We start from the raw sequence: 25,315 nt of genomic DNA, 5'->3' as shown, positions 1-25,315 counted from the left end.
TCTGATCATTATCACAGCTAATGATCAGGAATGAGATCCAGTGTAAAAAGTAAATAAATAAAAGGATTTTTTATGTTATTCTTTTCTACAGTGTGTATCATTTAACCATCTCACCTTAAACAAACTTTGCACTGTCTTTAACACATCCATCTACAGATGTCCACTACCTGCCATATTCGGTTAACCACACTTGGCCATACAGAGGGAACACTGTCTAGGAACTAGCCGAGGAGACAAGGATGGGTGATTACAGTCTGTCCTTACCATGAATGTCAGCTGCAGTAAATGAAAGTAGGCCAATGCAGGGGCCAGGCTGAGGACACAGCAGATGGAAGTGTGTCTTTAGGATGTTTAAGAAAGCTCCCAGATGTGACATTAGCTCGAAAAACAAACCAACAAATCAGCAGAGGTTGAATAAGCTGTAACTTTTATTGCACATTCCTGTTTGGTCTTGCAATGACCTTTCACCTTTTTGAACTTGTAAGACCTCGGTCTGGACTAAACACTCAAGTCAGAAGTGGGACGAAGTGACCCAGGGTAACTCATCACAGGTCAGATTCCCTTAAGAAGTTTGATTTGAAGCATAGGGAGGTCACACTGAGCTCCGATCTGTGACTCGTGGGACTTCAGATGTTTGTGTTGACTGCATTACCCACAAACCAAATCGCTGTTTAGAGAGCAGGATCAATGGGGAAAGGGACAGTAGTGACATCATGGAGGGCACCAGAAAGTATTCAAGGGAGCACCATGTCACTTTCTTGACTCCACTTTGACACACTCCCAAAAATACTCCCTTTATAATCTCGAGGCTTCACTGCCTTCTGTCCTTCTTTGCTGCCTGTACCCGCCCTCCACCCCAGCCCCCTCCCCAAATCTCTGATCACACAAATACATAGGCTATCATTCTTAGTAGGGTTTTTTTTCTTCTCGTTTTCTTGTGACAGTACCTGCAACATGCTTCAAATCTTCATTTTGGCAAACCACAAATAAATTAAAACACAAACATTCATATAACACAATGTGACATTTTTAGGACGCTTAGAAAGAAAAGAAAAATACATACAGTACAGAACCAAAAAGAGAGAGAAAATATATACCAAGAAAAGAGAAGCATTTGCATTTTTTTGTTTTTTTCCCCATATTTTTCTCACTTTTCTTGAAAAAAAAAGAGATACAGTAGCTAGCTACCAATCACATCACATGCAGATATATTACAACATAATCAGTTCACCCAGTTAGTGTCTGCAAACTACCGATCTAAACTATATCACAAAAGTATTCTCTTGAAACCAGCAAACACTCAGCTGTTTGAGATATTTTGTCATAATAATTCAGTTTACAGTTTTCTCTGCTGACAAAGCCGAGAGATCACTATACGACCGACCCTGAAATGACTAGCCAAATTCAAAAGAGGACTAACGCGCTTTCGTACATGATCACATACCAGATGGTGATGTTTCTGTTTCTTTATTATTTTTTTCATGATGGGAGTGTGACACACATATGTGCTCACACGTGCACTCAAACCCAGACTTGCTGTCGACCGCGACTCGAAGGGAGCGTCGGGACGAGATATGACCTGATCCGAATGCGGCACGCTGGCTCTGCGATTTTTGAAAATCCCATGGTCGAGGACCGCTGAGCTGGGAGCTGGCTCCAGTACCCCTCACCTGCCTGCCTGCCTTCACCTTGCCAAACCCCCATCCCTCCAAAAATTAAGGCAGGAGAAGAAAGTGACAAAATGTCAGAGCCGAGCGGGAGCTCTGACATCGTCCATCCGTGTGCGCTCGCGGTCTCCTCTAATGACGCTCTGCTGAAATGTCAGACCAATTAGCAGCCTTCCCTCTGACATTTAACTGGCGGCAAGCAAAACAAACAGAGCTCACTGGACAGAATGGAGAGATAGCTAGTCTGCGGCTAGCGGGCCCCCTCGGCTGATTGAGACCGACGCTGTTGCAGCCGTACAGTTAACAGTAGATATATACTAAAGGTTGGAGCTCTATGCCTCTTAAGTAATCGCGGCCGTCTTCGGACATTTTCAATCCAGCTGACATTTCCAAGAAGCAGGCGGCGGTGATCAAAGCTCTCGCGATTGCCTCCCACCCCTCTGTTCTCCTGCCTTCGGTCTCTTGCTTTCAGCAGACATCAATCCGGCCCTGAAGCGCACTCAATTTAAAGCACCACCCCAGCACGCCATCCTGTCTGTCTTAATTTCTAGGTGTTACCGCCGAAGGCCGCAGGTGTACGCTCCAAGTGTGTGAGCTGTGCAAAACGTCTGGGCGAGGCAAAGCGTATTTTCTGCCGACCTTTTCTCCATCGCGTGCATCCAATAGAGAGACGAGGCTGTGTGCGCGCAGATATTTGGTCACAGCTACACGCGTGTTTTACGCTAATAACAATCGGGAGCTGACATCGACGGCGGGACAAGAAGGCAGGTAATCTAGCAAAAAGCCAGCACTCCCTTCAAGTCTTAGTGTCATTCACAGTAAATCATATTTTTCTCTGTTAAGTGTTGTCTCCCTTACTCACACGCGCACACATACACACGCACTGAGGCCTAGCCTTCAGCTGTACCATCTGGTATCTAAATCGCGAGAATTATAGTCTTCATTCCTCTCCTACACACACACACACACTAACAAGAACATGAGAGAGAGAGGTGACTGAGTGTCATTCTATTTATCATACATACAGTAGTTACTGCATAAAGCAGCATGTGACTCTTTTTCTCCATTAAAAATCAATATCCATCTACGCAACAGTGAGCTCTAAATTTAGCCACAAGAGATGGAGAGAAGGAAACAAAGCGAGCTAAAGAAAGAAACAGATAGAGAGAGCGAGAGAGAAAGAGAGAGCACAGCTCCATGTAAATTACAATCTTCATGTTGCGTTGAACTGTGAGCAACGGCACAGTCAAAAAAAAGGGGAAATGAAGGTGCGAATGAGTGGGTTTAAACGTCAGTGCGCTGCCCTTCTATAAAACATTAACAGCTTCATTTATATGTAAATGACCCGACAGCTACAGAGAGAGAGATGGCGGGACGTAATGCCAGTTCAAGAGAAGAAAGGAATGAGGGATGGAAAAGGGAGGGGAGAATGGGGGCGGGATTGCATGGACAGGAGAGGGAGATGAGTCTCCTTCATTCAGTAGTCTTTCACATGGGTGGAAAAGTCCACACTGTCCGATTTGTCCCACTGCACATGCATGCGTGTGCATTTCAAAAAAGAAAAAAAAAATCCACCCACAGTAGAGCACACTCCGATGCACGTGCACACACTCCCAGCGGATGTCCAATGCAGCGACATACACATACACACACCCACCTACCCACCCACACACTCGCAAGCAAACACTGCCCTCTCAGGTCTTTCCTAAACAGGGGAAAGAATCCCTGGGTGAGAGGGAGGTGAAGCAAAAGTTGTTTTCTAGGTGTAGGTGGAGTGACGGTGATGACTGGATGTCAGCTCTTCTGGAGATGGTGATCAAAATCCAAAATAACAAAAATAATTAAATAACACATAAAACCAGAAAAATAAAATAAAATCTTGAGTGAAACAGCAAAAGGTGAAAATGAGAGATTGTTGAGTTAGCGTGGTGTGTCGTTTTGCGTGTCGGGGCTAGCTGGGTTTGTCCGGCTAGCGCGGGGGTCGGAGGGACGGTGCCGGGGCATTCAGCCGTCAGAGACGGGCGGAGACACCCAGCCGTACTTCTCGTGGGTCTTCACCAGGGATTTGAAGGTAGCCTCGGCTTCCTTGCGGCTGAAAGCTTTCTTAGATTTTCCGGCTTTCCTACATATACGGCCCTGCGACAGATAAAGAAACAAAGAGAAAGGAAAGGGTGGGGGGATAAGGTTAGCTCCATGTGTAAAAGATTAGTAAAATACAGAAGCAATTAAACAGCCGACTAATGAGGAGTCTGATCACATGACGTTTGTCGTTTCAGGCATGATGGACACAGACATTAGTGTTGTGTAATTTAATTTCAATGAGCGACACAATGATAGTGGTGTAGCAAAACTTTAAATTGTCTTGGTATTAGAGCTGGGGAAAAAAAAAACTTGATATAGCATAATAACACAGTATTCTGTGTGGCTATTTTGTATACTGAGACACCAAATATCAACATTTTAATAAATAAATGAAAATATGCTGGGAACACTACTAACAAGGGCTCATGTCATGCACCAAATTTAAATAAAATTAACCGAAAAAGCGTCCAAACTAGACACACTTAGCTTAAACATTACCTCCTAGTTTAGAGCTAATTGGTCAGTCACACAAGTAAAACAGGAAAGCAACATTATTGGAAAAAACAAACCAAACAAAAACCAAAAATAGCAAACCGGTGGCTACTGGTGATTTTATTGAACATTTTCACATTTTGGTATGAGTTGCAGCTTCAAGTAAATGGTTGCCTAGAGCTTGAGGGTGTTGCACACTTATGACCACTTGTGATCTCAGGCGATTGCAGAGGTCATCTGATTGGAAACAACCATTCTGCAATCAGTTGACTTGGAGTGACTGCAATTACCCTCTGAGAGACTGTCAACAGTTTGCAAATAATTGCTGTCTGATTTTAAAATGCAGATAGCCAACATGTTGCCATCAGTCTGAATGAGTCTTTGTCAATAAGCACAACCGAGGGGACTTGAGTAGCTTTTACCTCACTGTATTCTGTCTATATTCCTATAGAACAGATGGTTGTTCGGTGCAAACGTAACAAGTCCATGTGTAACAGGGTCATAAATCACATTGTTATAATTACCCAAAATGTGTTCTAAACCCCCAAACCATTCCTTTTATACCTGACTTTTAGGACCTCCAAGCCTGTAGTTATGTTCATTATCAGTTAGAGCCCCTCCTCATTCTTTTCTTCTTCTTCTTTGGTGCAATCCTATAAATACAGTGTACCCCTTTTGCCTCTCCCCTTTTCTACAATTCCCCTGTGGGAGAGGTGGGTGTCATTTCTTTCCAACACTGTAAAACACACATATAATGCATATTTAGCCACCTGGATGTTTCTGATTGCGATTTTAGTTCAATTATTGTCATTATTAAGCCTGTTTTTGTTAGATGTTATAAGTGTGTAGTATGTGTGTATCATAAATGTGTTTTAGGCGCCATAAATGTCAGCATGTCTTTTATCCTGTCTTCCTTCTCTCACCCCAACCGGTCGCAGCAGATGGCCCCGCCCCTCCCTGAGCCTGGTTCTGCCGGAGGTTTCTTCCTGTTAAAAGGGAGTTTTTCCTTCCCACTGTCGCCAAAGTGCTTGCTCATAGGGGGTCATATGATTGTTGGGTTTTTCTCTGTATCTATGAAGCGCCTTGAGGCGACTTTTGTTGTGATTTGGCGCTATATAAATAAAATTGAATTGAATTGAATTGAATTGAATTGAATAAATGCTAGCATGAATATATACTCCTTGCTAGCTTGGAAGTTGTGGTGAGTTGAGCTAACCCTCTTCCCCACTGTTTGTATTTGGTCGTAGGAGCTGGAGTGGGCAAATTATTTACTTGGAGGTCTTTCTTTCTTTTACCTTTTTTATCAGACACAACGCAGAATCACACCGGTTACACATGTAGACAGCAACAGATGTGATTTTCAACAATTTATGGAAACATTTGATATGTTTTACTGACAGTGTTGGTATGCATGTCTATCGCATTTTTATATCAAAAAACTCAAATAACTTATTGGACAAAACAGATATTAAAACAACTACATATTTTGAACCCAAATCACAACATTTTCCTAAATCTAATCAAGCAGTTTTTTATGCCTACATGTTACCAACACGTGAAACCTAATTTAATCAATAAATGAAGGCAAAGTTGTGACTTCACCATTCCTCTAATTAAAGTAACTCAACGGAAGAGGATTTGGGCCACTGGGGTAAAAAAAAAAAGTGGGCACATCTTTTTTTTTCTTTTCCAGAATTCTGAGATTAATCTCAGAAAAAAAGGTCAAATTCTGAATTCTGACTTTTTTCTCAGAATTCTGGAAAAGAAGAAAAAAAAGACATGCCAACTTTGTTTTTTTCCCCATGGTCCCAATCCTCTTCCGTGTAACTCTGCCTTTGGCGCTCTTTAAAAGAAAACTACTGTGTATCTCTGTGATGCCAGCAGCAGTATTTCCTGCCACAGAATGAGAACATTAATATACAAGATATATGAGCCATATTTTAGCCATAATTGTGAACAGAAACAGGCTTGCTGCTGTTTTGTTTGATATTTTATATTAAACTAAGCTGCAGCCTCACACTGTATTTAACGTGTTCGTGTTATTTTGTGTCGCGTTTCACACTCAAGGCCAAAAAGTAAATATTTATTGGTACCTACCAAGATGTGCTTCTGATATTATTTTGTCGTAAATGTAGACTATTAAAAAGGTGTGTCTTCAAATGTAAAGAAATTATAAATTTGGCAGTGTGGTGATTTTTTTTTAAAACAGCGATATCGATTTACGAGCTGCTGGCAAAGGTTGCACTCACGTATTCACTTTCTGATGGCTAAAGTGCAGCCTCTGCCAAAGACACTACTTTCATGCAGTACATTTGTTTGACTGGCTCGCTGTCTAGAGGAAACACCCAACTTATGAATTCCTTTTCACTAAATTGGATAGATCCAGAGCTATAAAGCTATTGATTAGACGCCAGCCATGATCTAAATCTAGGATCTTTGCCATTAGGTGGCAAATCTATTTTTTTTCCGCAGTATAAAACTTACGGAGGCTTTCTTCTTTCAATGTATTTTGAATGCTGCTATTTTTTTAAATAAAATATTTTCATGTTCTTTTTTTATGACAAAAGTTCTACATTACATTTTTAATAAGCATGCGCAAGCTATGTGTAGTGCCACAAAACCAGCCTTGATGACATTGATGATAAAATTCAGAAGATTGTTGTAACATAATAGACATTTACATATTTTTTTGAAAAAGTTAAAAGAAAAAAATGATTTAAAGCTAGAAGAGTTTCAGTTTATGATGATAGAAAATTTTAAAAAGCTGCGATTAGCAGAATGCAACAGTTTAATATGTCAGCAAACTAAACTCAACATCTAATAAATAATACACATAGGAAAAAAAGGACTTTTAGGATTAGCAACAAAAATCTCTGTGAAAACTGACGTAAACCTTTCAGCTTATTTCCCTCCAGCTGTTTGTGGTATTATCGCAAGTCCAATTCATTGCAGATGAAAGAAATCCTTGATTTATGGTATAATTTTTGCCTGTGCACATTCATTTTGATTTTTAAAAAGCAGAATATAATTTTGCAAAACTTCAAAAAGAAGCACATATCAATACTTTGGATATACAACGTCAGATCAAAAGGTTCATAATTGTCAGCAATCTTGTCAAACGTTTCATGAAAACAGTTTTTTGAAATCTTTCCAAACCATACACAGAAAGACAGAAACGCAGCCCACACATGCACATGGATGAAGCTGATGGTGAATGCACAGCCGCAGGAGGGATGTTGACAAGACAGATAGTCTGAAAGCAGGCTGACCAACAACAGATCAATGTTTAAAAGCGTGCAAAAAAAGCTTTTAAGACGTCAGGTTCAATCAGAAGTAAAAATACACCCTCTGGTACTCGGAGGAATGAGGAGATAAGTGAGGAGCAGAAGCACCTATGGCACTAAATGATGAAAATGTGTGTATATACGACAGAACATATACACAAAGAGCCATTTAACTGCCTTGTGCATAATGAAAAGCACTGTGATATCTGACTTAAGGATTTTCACCAGGCACCATGCTGCTGAGGCCCTTCCTCCTTCACACGACTAATAATAAATGTGTGTGTGTGTGTGTGTGTGTGTGTGTGTGTGTGTGTGTGTGTGTGTGTGTGTGTGTGGAAGGGGGGATATGGAGGAAAGAAGAGTAGGCGTCAACTGAAATGATAAAGCTGCCTTTTCTGTTACTGGCAGTAAGTCTTCCCTGAAGAAAGCTGTGTAGGAGGATGAATGGAAAAGAAACAACTCACTTAATGCTGAAAAACAAATATATAGGGAGACATTCAATGCCATGACACCACAGCCTGGACAAAGGTGTGACTCATACCAGTGTCACTAGCTTTTTTTTTAATGTAATACAATCACCTGAGAAACACGGGAGAGCCACAAATTTGACTGCACAGTGGCTCTACGTACACTGGTCAAACTGTAGGTTAAATTTTGTGGTGATTCACAGGAAAATACTGGGTACTCTACACACTATGACACACTGCACCACTTCCCTTTACCCGTAGCATTGTTCTTGGCAGGGAGGCACCGAGGCTTTCCACTGAAACCAATACTAACACAATTCCCTCACTTGGTGAGCACCTCTGCATGCTGCAGTGCAGTGCAGAAAAATTATACCCCCATAGCCGGAACATTAATCCGTCAGGTATACTACGCTTCTGTGGAGTCAGTTTTCTGCAGTTAAGGACGGTTGTCATTGTTGTAGGAACGTGACATCCGAGAGCCTGAACAAAGTGGCCGTGATCTTTTTTTTTCAGTATTCCTTTTCAGTCTGCTGCTTAATTGAATAGTTTTGGGAATTTGGCTTGTTTGAGTTCTTTCCAAGAGTAAAAAAATAAGATTAATACTTCTCTGCATACAGTTTGTGAAGCAACAGCTAGTGGCTAGCTAGTTTAGCTTAGCACAAACGCTGAAACATGCTAACATGCTTCTTTAAGACCTCAGACACTCACCAATTATCTTCCTTTTAATTGGTACAAAACATTAATAGCAGGGGTGTCAAACATAAAGCCCGGAGGCAGAATCAGCCTGGTGAGCACTCGAATCCAGCCCATTGGACAGCTTAAGAAAATGTGATGTGCATAGATTTTTGAAATTGTATTTTCTTGCCCACCCAACCCCCAGTCATACTACACTACAGATAAACAATAAAAATATATCATAAATGTGAATATAATAACTACATGACAGTCTGAGCAATAAATTACCAGAAGTTAGAAGTTAGTACTTGCAATTAACAGTCATTTTTGTTAATTCAACTCAATTCAATTCAATTTTATTTATATAGCGCCAAATCACAACAAAAGTCGCCTCAAGGTGCTTCATAGATACAGAGAAAAACCCAACAATCATATGACCCCCTATGAGCAAGCACTTTGGCGACAGTGGGAAGGAAAAACTCCCTTTTAACAGGAAGAAACCTCCAGCAGGACTCTTGCTATACCCATACTATGCCAACACTTCTTAGTAATTTACCTACACAAACACACACAAACCCTCTATGAGTTGCTTCAGTTAATATGAGTTACATGATTCGTACTTGTGGTGCTTTTTTAACTTGTGTGTTAGCAAAAAACATCGAGAAAGAAAAGCATTCATTTTTGGAGCTTGCATTCGACGTCGTGTTCCCATGTAGCACCGTCTTACTCAAGGAGCCAAAAGATATCGGGTCGTGCTACTTTTTCTGCCTCATCACTAGCATTTAAATTTAAAGGGGACCTAATGGACCTTTGGAACCTGTGAAAACGGTCATGTCCTTAAACAAGATGCTGAATTTAGGACATTAATTCTCAGCGCCCCTGACATCTGGTGAACCGTAACCGTGCGCCATGCATCCTTGCTCGGCTATTCTGGGTCAATAAAGAATAGCTAAAGGGAGGTGAGGTGGTAACGCTGAATGATCTGGAGATTAGGGTTAGAGTTTCCATTCATGTAGCAACAGTGGCCTCATTTCACTGCGAGGCTTAGCGACACTCACTCTGCCTCTACGTTTGTCACTCTGTCTCTCCAGCAGACACGTTTAAAAAAACCTCGTCCGATTACTTTCATCAGTCTCGACATCGATCCCAATTAGAAATGTCCATTATGACAAGTCATTTAATCTCATATTGAAACACTTGAAATGAAGTCAGACAGCTGGAACCAAGGAGAATGCGGCTGATCTCATCTGAACATTGAAGACAATCGTGATTTTTAAAGCTGATTAGTGCTTTGGTAGAAGAAACTTTACCATCACGGTGAATCTTTTATCATTCCACTTGTTTTGAAGAACTGAATGCATGACTCACCGGGTGACTCACTCAGATGAGATATTATACGCAATGTTGCCTTGGGATTTGTTTTCTGTTTCTCTTTAACTAAAAAACCCACTTTAAAGGACATTCTCTTCTTTTCTCAGACAATGGATCAACACATCCTTTAAAATGTAAAACAAACTGACAGGGTTTCACCTGCTCAGCTTCCCTCTGCTGCCAGAGGCCTGAATACAGATTAACCAGGCTGACAAGCACAAATAATGTTCCGGTTGGCTTCTGTCAGGGAGGTGGGAGGTGTTATTCTCTTTTGAAATCACATGCAGACTCGTTATCCATGTGTCCCGCCATATAGTTGCTGTCACCACATCAAAATGGCGGGTTACTTCCTCGGGTGGATATGTTAAAGGAAACCGGCTATTGTTAAAGAGGTGAGATTACCATGGAGATCGATGGCAGAGCAGAAGCTATCCCAAAGTGAACTGATTGGTTTGGATGTTATGTGGAAGAATTTGTGAGCAAATGAGCTGCTTTTGTGTGTCTGTGCGAGACGAAATAAAGAAAGTCTGCAGCCGCCAGCCCGAAATACTCAAAGCGCAAAGAGGAAGTGTGTGAATGGGAGACTGTGAAATGTACACTGGTGCACAAGCCTGTATTAAAGGTTTTTGACTCCAGTATGAAACAGGGAAATTGAGTATCAATTACCTCTATTGTGCTTGCAGTCATCTGGGAGAAAGTCACAGTGTGACACAGGCAACGATGGACGGAGAGAGGAAGTAAAGAAAAGTCTGCTCGTGAGAGAACCAGTGGGCAATCAAATTGGTGTGTGCCTGTCTGGGTGAGTGCCCCGGGCCTATGCAGCGCCATGTCAGTGTTTATCTATTTCAGCTAAGCACTCGCTCATTGAGAGAGACACACTTGTGCAGAGTGGCTGCCGCGTAATAGAGATCAGTCAATGGGCAGACCAGGGAAGGCCCCAGTGATGTTGGGAAGCAGCTTTGAGGCCTGGGGGGGATTACATAACACAGACATGTGCTAAAAAGTGTTGGGATAAACAAACGGGGATCAGTGGCATCAACATCATCCTCAAAGGGGAGCCCAGTGGGACTGATGGCGAGGTCAGTAAAGGGTAAATGATTGCTAGTTTCACCAGGCTGGGTTCCTCAATCTGCACAGAATCCCACACTACGTAATGCAGGCAGCAGTGTAAGAAGACGGGATGTTTTAAAGGGGAATTCCCCTGATTTTACACACAAAGTTTCGCTTTCTCTTCACGTCGATGATGACGTATTCTGTGAAAACAGCATTTTCAGATTCCAGAGGGCTAAACAAACAACCTGGTGATGTCACCTGTGCTATCTGAGGGTTGTCTAAGCCTAACACGGACAGCGGAGTAAAATATCTCTTGCTTGGAGAGTTCTTTTTCATAAATTATATATTTTTTGTAAAATCCTGTGGTTCCCACATCTCTAGTAAAATGACATTAACAGTGAAACTGTTGGAATAGTCCTTTAATCAAGGTCTGCAAGTGAAGACTCTTATCATTTATCAATTATGCTTCAATCCAATTAATTAATTGTCCAACCTTGACTGGTTTAGTTAAAATAATGCAGGTTAAAACTAAATTCGACAGCAAAATACACAATCCTCTTTTCAAGAGCATGGAAACGGTGTAAAGTTAAATCCTTCATTCAATTGAAAAAACAGGGTGAAAAATAACAAAGAAATTCTCAAAATTTTAAAAAATGTATCCAGTATGTATGAGCAGTGCTGTGACACCCCTTGTTCCCATTGTTCCTTTTTATTTTGTTTCCAACGAGACAGAATTTCTTATAAGTTTTTAAAGAGCTGTTGAGCAATAGTTCTCTAGGATTTCTGAAGTTCGTTTAAAGCTTTTCTTTGAACATTGGCTGCTTTTTCACTTATTTTCAGTCCACTTCTTATATCCGACCATTTTCAGAGGAATGTTTGTTTTTTGTTTGTTAAGACATCTAACACTGGCCGATATAAATGCACCGTCGTTGTGTCTAGAACCAGTTTTAAATAGTGTCCTTAGGCACTTTGCTGCTAGCAAAAACACAGCAATTTGTACCAATTTTTTTAGTTAATGCTATTAAAAAATACCAATGGTAGCACAGATTGAGAGGCATAAAATGCTATTTTTGTACCAACAAGGTTGATTCCCAATGATCTATTAGCTGAAAACTTGGCAAAGTTTGTATTGTCCTTAAAAAAACTTGTGAAAACTGCATAAGTAGAGGACAAAAGAAGAAGTGGTGGGCCTAAAAAACTATCTACAGGAGATGAACTGTATCTGAAAGTCATGTCCTTAGAAACTGGAAAAAAAATCCAGCAAAGACCTGACACAGGACATGAGGATTCAGTTCATCCATCTGCTCTTCACTGAAGCCTGGTCAGAAATGGTCCAAGTGGAAGGTTTAGGCTGTCTTGAGGTTTTTAAAATGATACACAAAAACAGTTCTGAAAATCAGTGAGAGCAGGTCCTATGTTGGTTCAAATCATCATCAACATGTACAGAGGTCAGGAGAGATGTACAACAATGAGTCTACAGCCATGTGTAAACCATTGTGGAGGCTCTGTTGTGGTTTGGGGGCTGCATTTCAGTCAGTGTGTGTTGGGAATCTTGTCAAAATTGGTGGAATTATGAATGTGGAAAAGTCAAATGAGATTTTGATTTGCCTTGCAATGGCCAGGCTTTCATCTGATTGGCAGTGACTTCAGTTTTCAGCATGACAATGGCCCAAACACACTGCCAGTGCAGTAAAAGTATACCTGGATAGACAATGGAACAAAATCAGGTGTTGGAGCATATGTGTTGTTATCCAGATTACATCATTTTTCAGGAAAGGTTAAACGTGCCTCCAATCCACACCTGTAGGTGTAGTTGGTTAACACATTTGCCTTCCATGTAAAAGGCCCCCTTTTTAAATAATGAGAGGAAACACCCAAGAGGTCACAGGTCAGTGTACTCGTCCCAGTCCCAAGTCTTGATAAATGGCAGGGTTTCATCGGGAAATGCATTTGCCATAAAAACTGTGCTAAATCAAACATGCAAATCCATCTGCTGTAGGGCCCACTTGGGAAATAAAGGAGCAGCTGAAAGGACAAGGCTTATTATACAACAAAAAAATAAGGAGGCCATGAACTGCAGAGGAGCTGAGATCTTCACTTTAACCAAGAATGAGAAAACAACGGTTCACTGTCAAAACCACAGCAGGTGTTCTCCCCAGTTCCCAAACACTTACACAGCTTTAAAAGAAGACATGATGCAACAACTTTTTCGAAACTCACTGCTTGCTTTAAAAAGAGACATTTTTTAAAAAACAAAGTCAAATTTCTCTTTTTATTTTTGTGTGTGCATTTGGTTTTTCTTTACATTTTGCACAGTGACCCAGAGAAAGAGAAAATTTGGTGGAACTTCAGATTTGTTTGCAAATTAAGAGTAAAGGCACGTCTGCTTTGAGAACTTGCAAGAGGATGGATTATAGTACCATCGGTATACTGCCTGAACTCTACTACACAAACAGCAACATATCATTTACACAATTGGATGTCATTACAAAAACACCTATATTAAGCTCGATTTCCCCCCATCCCAGCTGGTGTGATGGTGTGTGTGTGTCTGTGCTTCCTCGCGTCTGCAGGTGGAGACACATGTATCTCTGTTGACTCTCAGCTCAGCACCGTGTCATCTGTGTATCCTCTAACACTAAAAATAGGGAGGAAGCTTCTAAACTGGCCTCATCACTGTTGTTACAGGGAACCGGTGGCCAAGGACAAATAAATATATCCTGTGTGTTTAGTTATTTATAGACACGCGTGCGTGTGTTCTGTCTGTCATGAGTAAGAGACCATTACACCTCTCTGAAAACTAGGACGGGGTACATACGAGTGCCTGTGGAGATGTACAAAAGAGGAGAAGAGCCACACACACACACACACACACACACACAGGAATAATTAATCAATATTGTTTCCATTAGCAAGCCGGATAAGGAAGACGCTGCACCATAATTAGGAGACACTGCAGAGCTGCAACCTCCTCTCATCAAGCAGTAAATCAAGATGTACACACAGACACACACACACACACACACACACACTGCAGGCCTATTTTTGACCTCAGGACCTCTCTTCATGACAGATTCTAAATGACCACAAATGACTCAGGAATGACGTTTTGTTATGTCATCAAAGGCAAAAAAAAGGGGGTTAGCGCAGGCCAATGCAGTGACAGTTTACATAAGGTTTAATACATCAGCAATGTCCCACTGCTGATTCCAAAAGAGCCCGAGTCAGCGAGAAGGGGGGGGGGGGGGGGGGGGTGTAGAGTGTACAGATCAAAAAGAGCTGAAACGCATTAAAGAAAAAACCGAATCTTATCTGGCCGGAGAACAGAATATCTACTCAAACTAAACGGTTAGAGCAGGCAGATGCGTTTAGAGAAGCAGCCATTTCCGCTGGAATTGAAGAGCTGCTGCTGCTGCGGTGCACTGAGGATGTAAAAAAAAAACCCAGATTTGACAGGATTACATAATCCAGACACTCTAAGTCACTCAGGTCTACTAGGCAGGCAACCTGCCGCCTCTGTTTTGTTCATCCACTTATCTCCCTGCCCACCATCGCGAACGATAGATTAGAAAAGCCTAACAGGACTGCAGAGTTGAGTTAGACCGCGTTAGAGCATGCAAAGAGACTTTTCCATCGCACGGGAGCGGGTCTTTGTTGTCAAAGGGTGCTATCACGGAGGTGATAAAAAAGGAAAAGGAAAAAGGGAGAGCACGGCACAACTGCAGACGGAGAGCTGATGCATAAAGGAGAGACTGCGTGAAATGGCCGCAGGAAAGTCACATAAAGATGAATAATACTGACAATGAGGGGTTTGCTCACAGCAGAGAGGAGGGGTGTGAGGATCTAAGACATCACAGCCATGCATTGACAGAAAATGACAGAACATGCTATAAATAGGCTGGATGTAGAGAATGAACACTATTTTTAAATAGAATTACATTGTAGTTCGGTGGGGTGTAGTTCCACGACGCAATTAAAAGAGAAATGTGCTAATTCAGCAATCTTTGTGACAAACATGCCTCGAGAAGCTTAAGCGGAGGCTGTTTTACGTTAGAAAACAAAGAATGGCCAAGAACACAGATTTCAAACTCTCTCTAAGTCTAAAAGCTGCTGCACCTGAGCGTAAAAGTGCCACAATTACGCACGAATCAGCATCAGTAATAGTAATAGATCTGCTACAGATGGTTGATGATATTCCAAGCAAGGACCCTCACCCAGCAGCCCCTGCTTCTCCTCACCTGTCCTTTTACGAGGCTGGCAGCAAACTGTCTCATGACGGCCTCCACCGTGTAGGCACTGGACCATCCGCGGGGGGTCAACAGCTCCATGCATATGGCCCCGCCGTCCAGCACGTAGCCGTTCTCCAACCGGGGCGTCAGGACCCGCATGAACGGCGGCGAGAAGGGGAAATTATCGGGAAAGGTGACGTTGAGCAGTATGAACTCTGTGCTGGTCTCCTTCATGTCCTGCCACAGCGCCGAGTCCTTGTCCACCTGGTGCAGCTTGACGTTCCAGTCGTACAGGTTGTCCTCCACCAGCTCCACCGTGATGAAGTTGTCTCCTAACCTCCTGATCTCCTGCAGCTCCTTCATCAGCCGTCGCGTCCGGACCTGGGTGCAGTGTTGCCGATGAGGCGGCAGCGGTGGTATCGAGGAGGCACTGGTAGCTTTACTGCCGCCTCCTCCTACGCCTCCTCCTCCTCCTCCACCGCCGCCACCACCTCCTCCCGTCTGCTGCTTTTCCTTCGCATCCTTGACCTGCTTATCCTTGCCGGACGGCTTGTCCTTGCCGTGCTGGTCCAGCTTCCTCGCTTTAATCTCCGGAGTGCTCAGGATGTTGGTCTCGTTGGCGGTCTGACAGTGTTTGCTGGTGTTGTTTTTCTGGTTTCCTTTGCTCCCCTTTAACGAGCCCTGATGGTGCTTTGGGTCCTCGGTGTCTCGGTCGTGCAGACGGATCAGACCGATCTTTCGCAGTAGGGTGGCCATAATTTTTTTTACACACTCACGTTGCTCCGCCGATCCCCCCGCACAGGGGCGAGATTCACCCTTTCGATTGTGTTCCGGGCTAAAAGAGACGACCTTTATTGATGCCGATTATTAACCTTCTTATACCGCAATCCCCCCTCCTCCGTTCACTGCAGCCTCAGGATGAACACAACCGGGGGGAGCCTGTGCAGTTCTCTCCTCAGTGCTTCATCTTCGACTAAAAGCAAAGAAAAACAGAGAGACAACAAATGAGTCCAGATGGACAATCGAATAAAACCGCTTTCCTCACACAGACCAGAGGAATCCAGTCATGTTTCCCACAAGTGGACGGACATCACGTCTGTGACTGCAGTTGTTCGGTGATAGGACGATGCGTTACGCAGAAGCACATATGTGATCGTGTGGGATATTTTAAGAGAAAGCTGCATAGTATCCATATTACCATGTCAAAAACAAGAGGCTGTATGAGGAAAATCAAAAAGCCGCAGAGAGCAGAGGTAGAAAGAAAAAACACGCCATTGCATTTCAAGGTTGCTATAACCTGATGTAATGGACACACTGGATCCCCACAGGACATGATATAGAACAGCGACTGTGAGAGGATCAACACACACACACACACACACACACACACACACACATATATATATATATATATATATATGTAAATATGTTGACGTAACATTTCGCTATAAGGACACACAAGCTGGTATAAACACTGTGGAATATGTTACCCCTCAGGCTAATTACCATGTCAACCAGATACAGGTCTCCATAAAGCCGAACCTGGGCACACTTGAAGTCCCGCACTGTGCATAATAAAACGAATTTTCCTTTATGTGTGTACTCCTGCCCACAGACAAACCCGACACTGCACACACACACACAAAATTCAGCCTGTTCTTACCGTGGTCTGCTGAAATTTCCGTTTAATGTCCCGCTCTGTGTGCGTAAAAAAACGGAAGAAACAAAAATACCAAAAAAAGGAGAGAGGGTTATACCATCCAGCTGATCCGCTGTCTGCGAGAGCTGCAGCGAGGAGGAGAAGGAGAGCCTTTGATGTGTGTGTGTGTATGTGTGTGTGCAGCTGCGGTAGCTTCGGCTTTAATGCAGCCGAGGACGAGCCAGCCCCCGGTAATCCTTCTTCAGCCGGTCTGCTCTGCACCGGCGACGTTACATTTCAAAATAAAAGCCCAGCTTGAAGCAAACCGTGTGAGATCATGTATGAAGGGGTAAAGGCACCGTGTTCCAGCTGACGAGCGCCAGGTGCAACACAAGAAATCCGATGAACAACCTCGATTTCTTATAGTCCAGCTTATCTGCTTTTCATGGTGAATTCAAAAGCCAGGGAATAAGGTGTGTGTGTGGCAATCCATTACAAAAATATAGGGTCGGGTTTGAGGACAGTTTTCAAGTTACTAAATATTCACATTTTTATTATTATATTCCAAATTTAGCCACTGTTATGCAATGCGCCGTATTTGTTATCACAACATTGCTTCTATTTTGATGGAAAATTGATTACTTCCTGGTTTATTCTGGCTAACTTGGTGTTCTGAGAGAGGAGAGGTTAAGGAGAAGGAAGATGCCGGGATGGTGTAACGCCTGCGTCACTGGCCTTTACTTTCACTTTATGGATGCCTTTTGTCCCCAGCTAAGTCAGCGACAGTGTATTTTTATTCTGGGTAAAGTTGCCCTAAGCGGAGCTCAGCATTATTTCTGAGTGTAATCAGAGAAGACGAGAGTTTTTAAACAGCTTTCTTTCGCTGTCTTCTTTTGTGTGTGTGTGGAATATCTGGACCATGAGGTCATAGTGAGGTCAAGAAGATTCTTGTTCTTTCGCAAAAGTTTTAGGACCACAGATTCTGCATCGATCTGTTGAATGTGGTCAGATCTTTATGTAAGGGTTCGTTTTAGACAAACAGCCTGAGTGATCAGTGACAGCTGATTCTGGAAAAAAATAGTGAACCTCTGTGCTAATGATTTCTCCAAAGGCAACTTGAACTCAGGTGTTCCAGTTAGAAAGATGAGATGAGCTTTTTTGAGAAGCTCAAGTGTAAAATGAAATTAAAGACTATTACAGTGAAACAGAACAGAGCTGTTTTCAATGGTGTTAATGGTGTTGGGATCACTGTCTTCTTCTTCTTTTGGCTGCTCCCTTTAGGTGTCACTACAGAGGCTCCATCTCACCTCATCCCAAGCATCTTTTTTTTCTTGTCACACCACCCCTCTGCATGTGCTCCTTCACTGAATCCATGAACCTCCTCTGTGGTTTTCCTCTTTTCCTGTTGCCTGGCAGCTCCATATTCAACATCTTTTCTCCAGTATATCCACAATCCTTCCTCTGCACATGACAAAACCATGTCAGTTTTCCAAAGAAAATTATCCCCTATTATCCCCAGCGCGGCCTCCTGTCTATTTTGTTAGTTCCACTATTGGGATCACCGTGAGGAGTCAGAAGTATGAATTTTATAGGTGCATCATAAATGAAGACATTTAAAGACTGCTACTGGAAAATCAGCTCAAACCACAGAATTTCTGTGACAATATTCTGTTTACAGCTGAGACAAAAGTTTGTTTTTATTTGTTTGGAAAAAAATGCACGACCCTTTGTTTGCATGAAAAAAAACCCACCTACCTCAAAACCTCATCACCACTGTGACGCATAGTGGAGGTAGCATTGTGATTTGAACTGCTTTGCTACCTCAGGAAGATCTGCAAGAAGTAATAGCCATTTTTTAAATGCTTATTATGGGGCTAACACACAGACACAGATAACTATTCACACCTACAGCAAAGTTCGAATCACTAACAAGCATGTTTTTGGAAGCAAGCTGGAGTTCCCAGGGGAACACATGCATTCACAGGGACAGAAAACTCCACACAGAAAGGCCCCAGCTGACTCCAGGAAAGGCTTGCTGTGAGGCAGCACTGCTAACTGCTGTGTCAGGCTATTTTACAGCACAAAATTGAGTGTGAGTCCTTCTTACCATTAAGGAACTCTCCTATGCAGTAACAGGAAATGTTTTAAGAGTTTGTTGTTCCTAAAGACGGTTCTCTGTTATTAAAGTAGTGAGCTAAATTGCTTTTTCCAGCCTGTGCTGTGAATACTAAGTCATATATATGTAAATTGATTTGATTATTATTATTTATTTACTTTGTATTTTTGGATACCTGGGATTTTGATATGTTTGCCTGAATATAAAGTACTTTGGGTCAGCTATTGTTGTTTTAAAAAAGGTGCATCTTTTTTGTTACTTTCAGTACCAGAATGATATGACACAGCAAAAGTACACCTGATTATTTGAGAAAATTTACAGCAATTTCAGTATAAACTGAGCTGGGCAGGTACAGTATGAACAGAGGACATTAAACATCACGAAATACACAGCACTACATGCACCGAGTAAATGTTGTGTTTACCTAGTAGTGTATAAACTGTTTAAACTCCACTAAGATAATTCATCTGGTTTTCCTCGACAAAGAAGCTAGTCTCGCGACACTTTGAAGCTTTTAGCGTCATTAAACGACAGTCTGCCATTGGTTGTTACCTAGGTAACGGAGCAATAGCCGCAGCGATTGGCTGAAATACAGCCGTAAAGCACTTCAGCGTTGAGGATGTTGTAGAGTTGTAGCTAACAGTAAACAGAGATTATCTAATAAAGACAGTAATTTAAGCGGAGGCATTTTATGTGACATTTTAGTGGTTCGGTAACGATTAATTACAATGGCGGAAAAGTTCGATAACCTCGAAGAACACCTGGAGAAGTTTATCGAGAATATTCGACAGCTGGGAATCATCGTGAGCGACTTTCAGCCTAGCAGCCAGGCAGGACTCAACCAAAAACTGTGAGATATGTTTCACTTTGCTGCTTCCACCGCTAAGATTTCGCAAATAAGCCCCGTGTTTACGTGTCCGGTCGTTTTTCTCTGCAGAAATTTCATGATATCTGGGCTCCAGGACATCGAGAAGTGCCGTCAGCAGCTTCATGAGATCAACGTACCCCTGGAGGTCTTTGAGTGAGTACAATGTGTGCCTATACTATTGTGTATGTCACCTTCTGTTACGTAAATATCTGTATTTTCGTTATATTTATTTTACTTACGGTGCAGTGCATACTAGGTGCCGACCACCGAGCTTTAATATAGCCGTTTTTGTAACTGGGCCATACCCTATTTAAAAAGTCCTTGATTTTTAAAATGTAATCAATTGGTTGTATTTTCGTTTGCCTTACATGCTTCATATGAGTAATTCGTTATTGATGAGAGCCCCTTTTACATTCGGCATAATCTTTAAATTAATTATTTTTTCAGACCCATTGCCACAGGTGTATAAAGTCAAGCACCCAGCTGTGCAATCTGCCTTTACAAACATTTGTGAACAAATTTGTCATTCTCAATAGATAGATTTAACGTCTCCGTGGTCAAGCAGGTGCATGCAGGCCTTACATCAGCAAACACAATAACAAACATCAGGTGAAGTGGTGTACAGCACTTAGCCACTGGACTCCACTGTAGCAGTGGAAACATGTTCTGTGGAACAAATCATGCTTCTTTCTACAATAACCAGCCTGATTGTTTCGTGCCAATTGTAAAGTGTAGTGGAGGAGGAATAAGATTGTGCGGTTGTTTTTCTTGGATCGGCCTGGACTCCTTAGCTCAAGTGACAGGAAATCAAAGTGCTTCAGTTTACCAGCATATTGTGGACAATTCTCCATTTCCAGCTTTGTGAAATTTTTTGGAGAAGTCCCTTTTCTGTTCCAGCATGTCTGTGCCCCAGTGCACAAAGCCAGGCCCTCTCATCTAATATCCAAATCTGACACACTCCAAAATCCTGATGGAAGCCTTCCCAGAGGAATGGAAGCATCCATAGCTGCAAAGGGGCACCACCTCCATATTAATACCTGTGGATTTAGAATGAGATGTCATAAAAGCTCCTGTAGGTGTAATGTGTAGGTGGGCCAGTACCTTTGTCCTTATAGCGTTTCAGTTCTATGCATTTGTTTTGATGCCGCTCTAATAACGAGGAATTTTTGATTACTAAAGTAAATACATAAACAAAAACAAAAATATCTCATTGCGTCATTAAAAATGTATCACATTTATTTGGCAAGTTCCTGGAGTTTTATCAAAGAAGGCTGATACATTGTATTTGTATTTGCAGATACATTGACCAAGGTCGGAACCCTCAGCTGTACACAAAGGAGTGTCTGGAGAGAGCCTTGGCGAGGAACGAGCAGGTCAAAGGGAAGATAGACACTTTGACGGTAAGAGATAGTTCCAGGGGCAGTGAGATTCCTCGGCCAATGACTTTTCAAGAATAAGCAGAGCCATCAGCACGTTTCACTGATTAAACAAGTGTGTTTAGAGTGTTTTAAAGATAAAGGTCCCATTTCATTGCACAAACAACCCTGTACTTGTTATACTGCTGTCTGTTAAGGCAGCCTTGTTGATCGTGATAAAATAGTATCCTTGGACAAAGTGCTTAAAAGGTTTTTTTTTCTGCTTCAGTAAAAACTCTGTCCCAGTTATTTGTTCACATAAAAAGACACGAGACAGATTTACTTTGGGCAGTACTTGTTGGATTGTAACTCACTAGTTATTCTTTATACATAAAGTATTTATACATCAACACTAAAGTAACTTCCACTGTCATATTTCTGTTTTATTACAGAAGTTCAAGAGCCTTTTGGTTTCCGAGCTCAGCAAAGTTTTTCCAGAGGAGATGGCCAAGTATAAGGCTATACATGGAGAAGATGCCCCCTCCTAGTGACTACTGTACCATGCCAACCCCCTCCTCCGACCTCCGACCTGTGACTGTTGAGATGAAAAGCCGGAGTGAAGATTTGCCATGCAGGATGTGGCTGCCCGCATGAATGCTAATTGTTACTTTATGTATGATGTGATGCTGTCACCGATCCCGAAGGAGAGGGTGTAATGTTTGCTCGGCACCTTGATTCAGCCATTCCCCGTCCTTTCCTTACATTTAAACTTCACGTTACAAATCAAAGGCAAGGGGAAAAGAATCAGTTGCTGCAAAGGTACACATTTATTCTCAAGCCTAATATTTTTCCAGAAAAAATAAACACACTTCCAAACCTCCTGCCTGACTCTGCTTTAGGGAATTTATCCCATCAGATGTACATACAGTCTATTTATACTTCAATTCTCTATGTTTTACAAGCATCCTAAACATTGTTCAACATCTCTTTGTACCACACACAGTTCATGATGATTTGTATTAAGCTCAGGTTTCTACTGGCCGTGATAACGGAATGCAAATGCAAGGTAATTGTATGCCTGATCACTTAGGATGGTCAGAAATGAGTCTGCTCTGTATTTGTAACTTTGTATAATAACATTTGTAAATAAATGATCCTTTTGGATTTTTCGTCTTTTGTCTGTTTTGTTAGTTTGAGACATTTTGGGTCATAATTTTGCAGAAAATGTTGGAGCAAATTATGTTTTTATCTTTGAAATAAAGGCATCTTTATTGATAAATTTAAGTGTCATGAATACATTTTTTTTTTTTTAGTGAAATTTTCTCATTAATCTAATCAATCAGCTGTGTGGAATTTGGCTTAAAATCCTGGGACTGCAATAAAGTACTAAAATGTGAGCAATTATGTCAGTGGGACACGTGTGTGCACCTGTTAAAGTATCAGTGACGTCTTTGGAGTCATATCAAGTATCACTTCCAGAGCATCTTATGCAACTACACGGCCTGGATAGGAGTGTCTGACTCACGTAGACATGCTGTAGAAACAGACGGGGTGTGTCATGTGGTAGGTCGCAGCCCGACACGCCTCCTCCTGCTGGGGCTTAACCACAGCGTCACGCCCTTGTGCCCCTGGAGGCCAATACTCTGAGGCTGAAGGAAGGAAATGAGCTCTGTTATTGGTTTGTGATATATGCTGCGGGGTAATACTGCCAGCCCTCCTTCTTCGCCAGCCATCCCTGCAGATTTCTCAACACGTGTCTCATTTACTGAGGACTCAGCCTCCACTTTTTCAGGGCAGGCAGTATTGTTATGCTGAGAACCCATTTCTGTTTGGTTTCTCAGCTTAAGATTGTTGTATTTACTGTAAGAATGACTATGCAAAATGCAATTTTCTCATCGCAAATAATCATTGTTAATTCAGTTCAGTTCAGCTTTATTTATATAACACCAAAGCACAGCAACTCTGTAATCTAACACTTGGCAACAGTAGGAAGAAAAACTCCTTTTTAACAGGAAGAAATGTCACACGTGTTTGCTGAGGATATTGTAAAAACAGTAACAAACGACGAGAATACAAAGGAAAGCATTAGTCACTTTATGCCTTGTTTAGCCAGTATTAACACAACAGTAGACGGATGTTAACACAGTAAACTGTGTTGTTAAACAGATCCACTTATAATTGATATGGATGTGTCCAAGGTTAGAAACTGTTATTACAGGTCTTTTATTTTTTTACTTTTTACATTTAAATAAAAGAAGAAATGTGGCTAAGGGCTTAATTCCCATGTAATTAAATGGAATTTCACGGCATTTTATTTGCAATTTAAGTATAATTACATTCACCTACACATGCTTTTTTTTTTAATCCCTTTTTGACCTTTGTCAACTTTATTTGATAGATACAGTGGAGAGAGGACAGGAAAGCAGGGGCAGAGAGAGAAAGGGGAAGACATGCAGCAAAATGCCGCGGGTCGGTCGCTCTCAGCCATATAACTAATATTAGTTAAAATTTTAAGTAATGTCTAAGTAACTATACATGCATAAGTAGTACGTTTTGCATAGCTTAAGATATTTAACAGGAAAGGAGACACAAATTCTTGATTTCTTCTATTTTTGCAGAAAAAACAAACAATATTTCCCCATCTTACCTGGTAAGTACGCCGCAATATAGAGTGGATGAATCTCGCACATTTACATCATTGTTTAACATTCGTTACTTTAATGGTACTCGTTATAGTACCCATTTAGTAAGTAAATTTACTTAAATGTACTTACAGCATAATTTTATTTTTGTTTCTTGTAAAAACCTGAAGTGTTACCTCCTTATTCTACTGTACTACTACTGTACTTTTGTAGGTAAATATAGTTAAATTTTAATTTAAAATAAAATCAGTGAAATTTGATTTAATTATAAGGGAATTACACCCTACATCAGGGGCCGTATTATAAAGTGTTCATCTATTGAGTTTATCCAAACAGGCCCAGATTCAAAACACAGTCCACTTGAACGCCACCAATCAGCGAGCAGCCAAAGACCCAAACAGCTGAAACGTGTCCCTCCCCACAGTTCACAGTCTTCTTCCCAATAATGAATATTTCTCACCACATGATCACAGCTTGTTCTCATTTTATGAGATATGCTGAAAGCAAGTCCTAGGACCCAGCCTATCCTAACGAGGCAACACCTTCTCATCCCCGGATGTCACATAATGCAGTTTTGTCAGATGGTCCTGGCAGGGTCACTTCTGTTTGCTTTCACTTTCCCCCCAACCTGCTGCTTTGTTTCATTTTCACTTGCTTTTTGGTTCGGTTTTCATTCTCTCCTGAGGTTTTAGCACCAATAACTACTTGATTAGGAAAAGGCTGTGTAAGCCCTTTGCACCAGTAACCACTTGTGGTGAAATACGAGTCACACACTCCTGTCACTCCTGCACATCATGCACTGCTTCCTCATAACAGAGACCTTATTCATAAACTGGATTTCTTTAAGATAAGACAAAAATGCAATTTGGCCCAAACCTGGCTTATCCCCCAGGCTTTGTCTCAGTAACCCAAATGGACATCAGAAAACAACAGATGTATAGTAACTCCCTTTTCCCTGCAATTATAAAACCAAGTAGAATAACAATTGATACAGCTACATTGATAGATAATATATTCACAAATAAAATTGACTATGAAATAGTAGGTGGACTTCTTATAACTGATATAAGCGATCATCTTCCTGTTTTTGCAATTTTTCAAAATTATTTTGGGATCAAAACTAAACAAAAGAATCAAATATTCAATATGATACGACTTAGAACAACAAGAGCCATTGCTGCCCTCCAGGTGGACTTAAAGGAACACAACTGGAATGAGGTTTTTGCAAATGAAGATTCAAATAGTGCATGTGATGCATTCCTATCAACTGTAATTTCACTATATGAAAAACATTGTCCTTTAATGAAAATCACTAGAAAGCATCACAGATCAAAGAAGCCATGGATCACAAAGGGGATTTATAAGAGATTCATAA

The 25,315-nt window shown here is 41.5% G+C and overlaps 2 protein-coding genes across 2 annotated transcripts; one reads left to right on the top strand and one right to left on the bottom strand.

The window, feature by feature from the left end:
* Positions 1–410: 410 nt before the first annotated feature.
* ube2ql1 (ubiquitin conjugating enzyme E2 QL1) lies at positions 411–17,202 on the bottom strand. Its single transcript, XM_006806656.3, has 3 exons — positions 16,984–17,202; positions 15,330–16,293; positions 411–3,803 (listed from the first exon to the last, which is right to left on the bottom strand). The coding sequence occupies exons 2-3, from the start codon at positions 16,074–16,076 to the stop codon at positions 3,672–3,674; spliced, it is 879 nt and encodes a 292-aa protein (XP_006806719.1). The 5' UTR covers positions 16,077–16,293; positions 16,984–17,202; the 3' UTR covers positions 411–3,671.
* A 2,463-nt stretch (positions 17,203–19,665) lies between these two features.
* med10 (mediator complex subunit 10) lies at positions 19,666–22,467 on the top strand. The gene is made up of 4 exons (XM_006806655.3): positions 19,666–19,925; positions 20,013–20,096; positions 21,241–21,343; positions 21,751–22,467. The coding sequence occupies exons 1-4, from the start codon at positions 19,804–19,806 to the stop codon at positions 21,844–21,846; spliced, it is 405 nt and encodes a 134-aa protein (XP_006806718.1). The 5' UTR covers positions 19,666–19,803; the 3' UTR covers positions 21,847–22,467.
* Positions 22,468–25,315: the final 2,848 nt, after the last annotated feature.

The sequence above is a fragment of the Neolamprologus brichardi genome, chromosome 22 (assembly GCF_056152115.1).
Source record: "Neolamprologus brichardi isolate AB-2024 chromosome 22, ASM5615211v1, whole genome shotgun sequence".
Lineage (NCBI taxonomy): Eukaryota > Metazoa > Chordata > Actinopteri > Cichliformes > Cichlidae > Neolamprologus > Neolamprologus brichardi.
The sequence above is the reverse complement of the archived record's forward strand: the minus strand, read 5'-3'. Positions and strand labels throughout refer to the sequence as shown.

Coding starts and splice junctions, on each gene's coding strand:
- ube2ql1 (XM_006806656.3), bottom strand. CDS start 16,076: ATGGCCACCCTACTGCGAAAGATCGGTCTGATCCGTCTGCACGACCGA. Junction 3,804..15,329: donor CCAGCCTCGTAAAAGGACAG/GTGAGGAGAAGC, acceptor TATCTGTCGCAG/GGCCGTATATGTAGGAAAGC.
- med10 (XM_006806655.3), top strand. CDS start 19,804: ATGGCGGAAAAGTTCGATAACCTCGAAGAACACCTGGAGAAGTTTATC. Junction 19,926..20,012: donor GCAGGACTCAACCAAAAACT/GTGAGATATGTT, acceptor TTTTCTCTGCAG/AAATTTCATGATATCTGGGC. Junction 20,097..21,240: donor GTACCCCTGGAGGTCTTTGA/GTGAGTACAATG, acceptor TTGTATTTGCAG/ATACATTGACCAAGGTCGGA.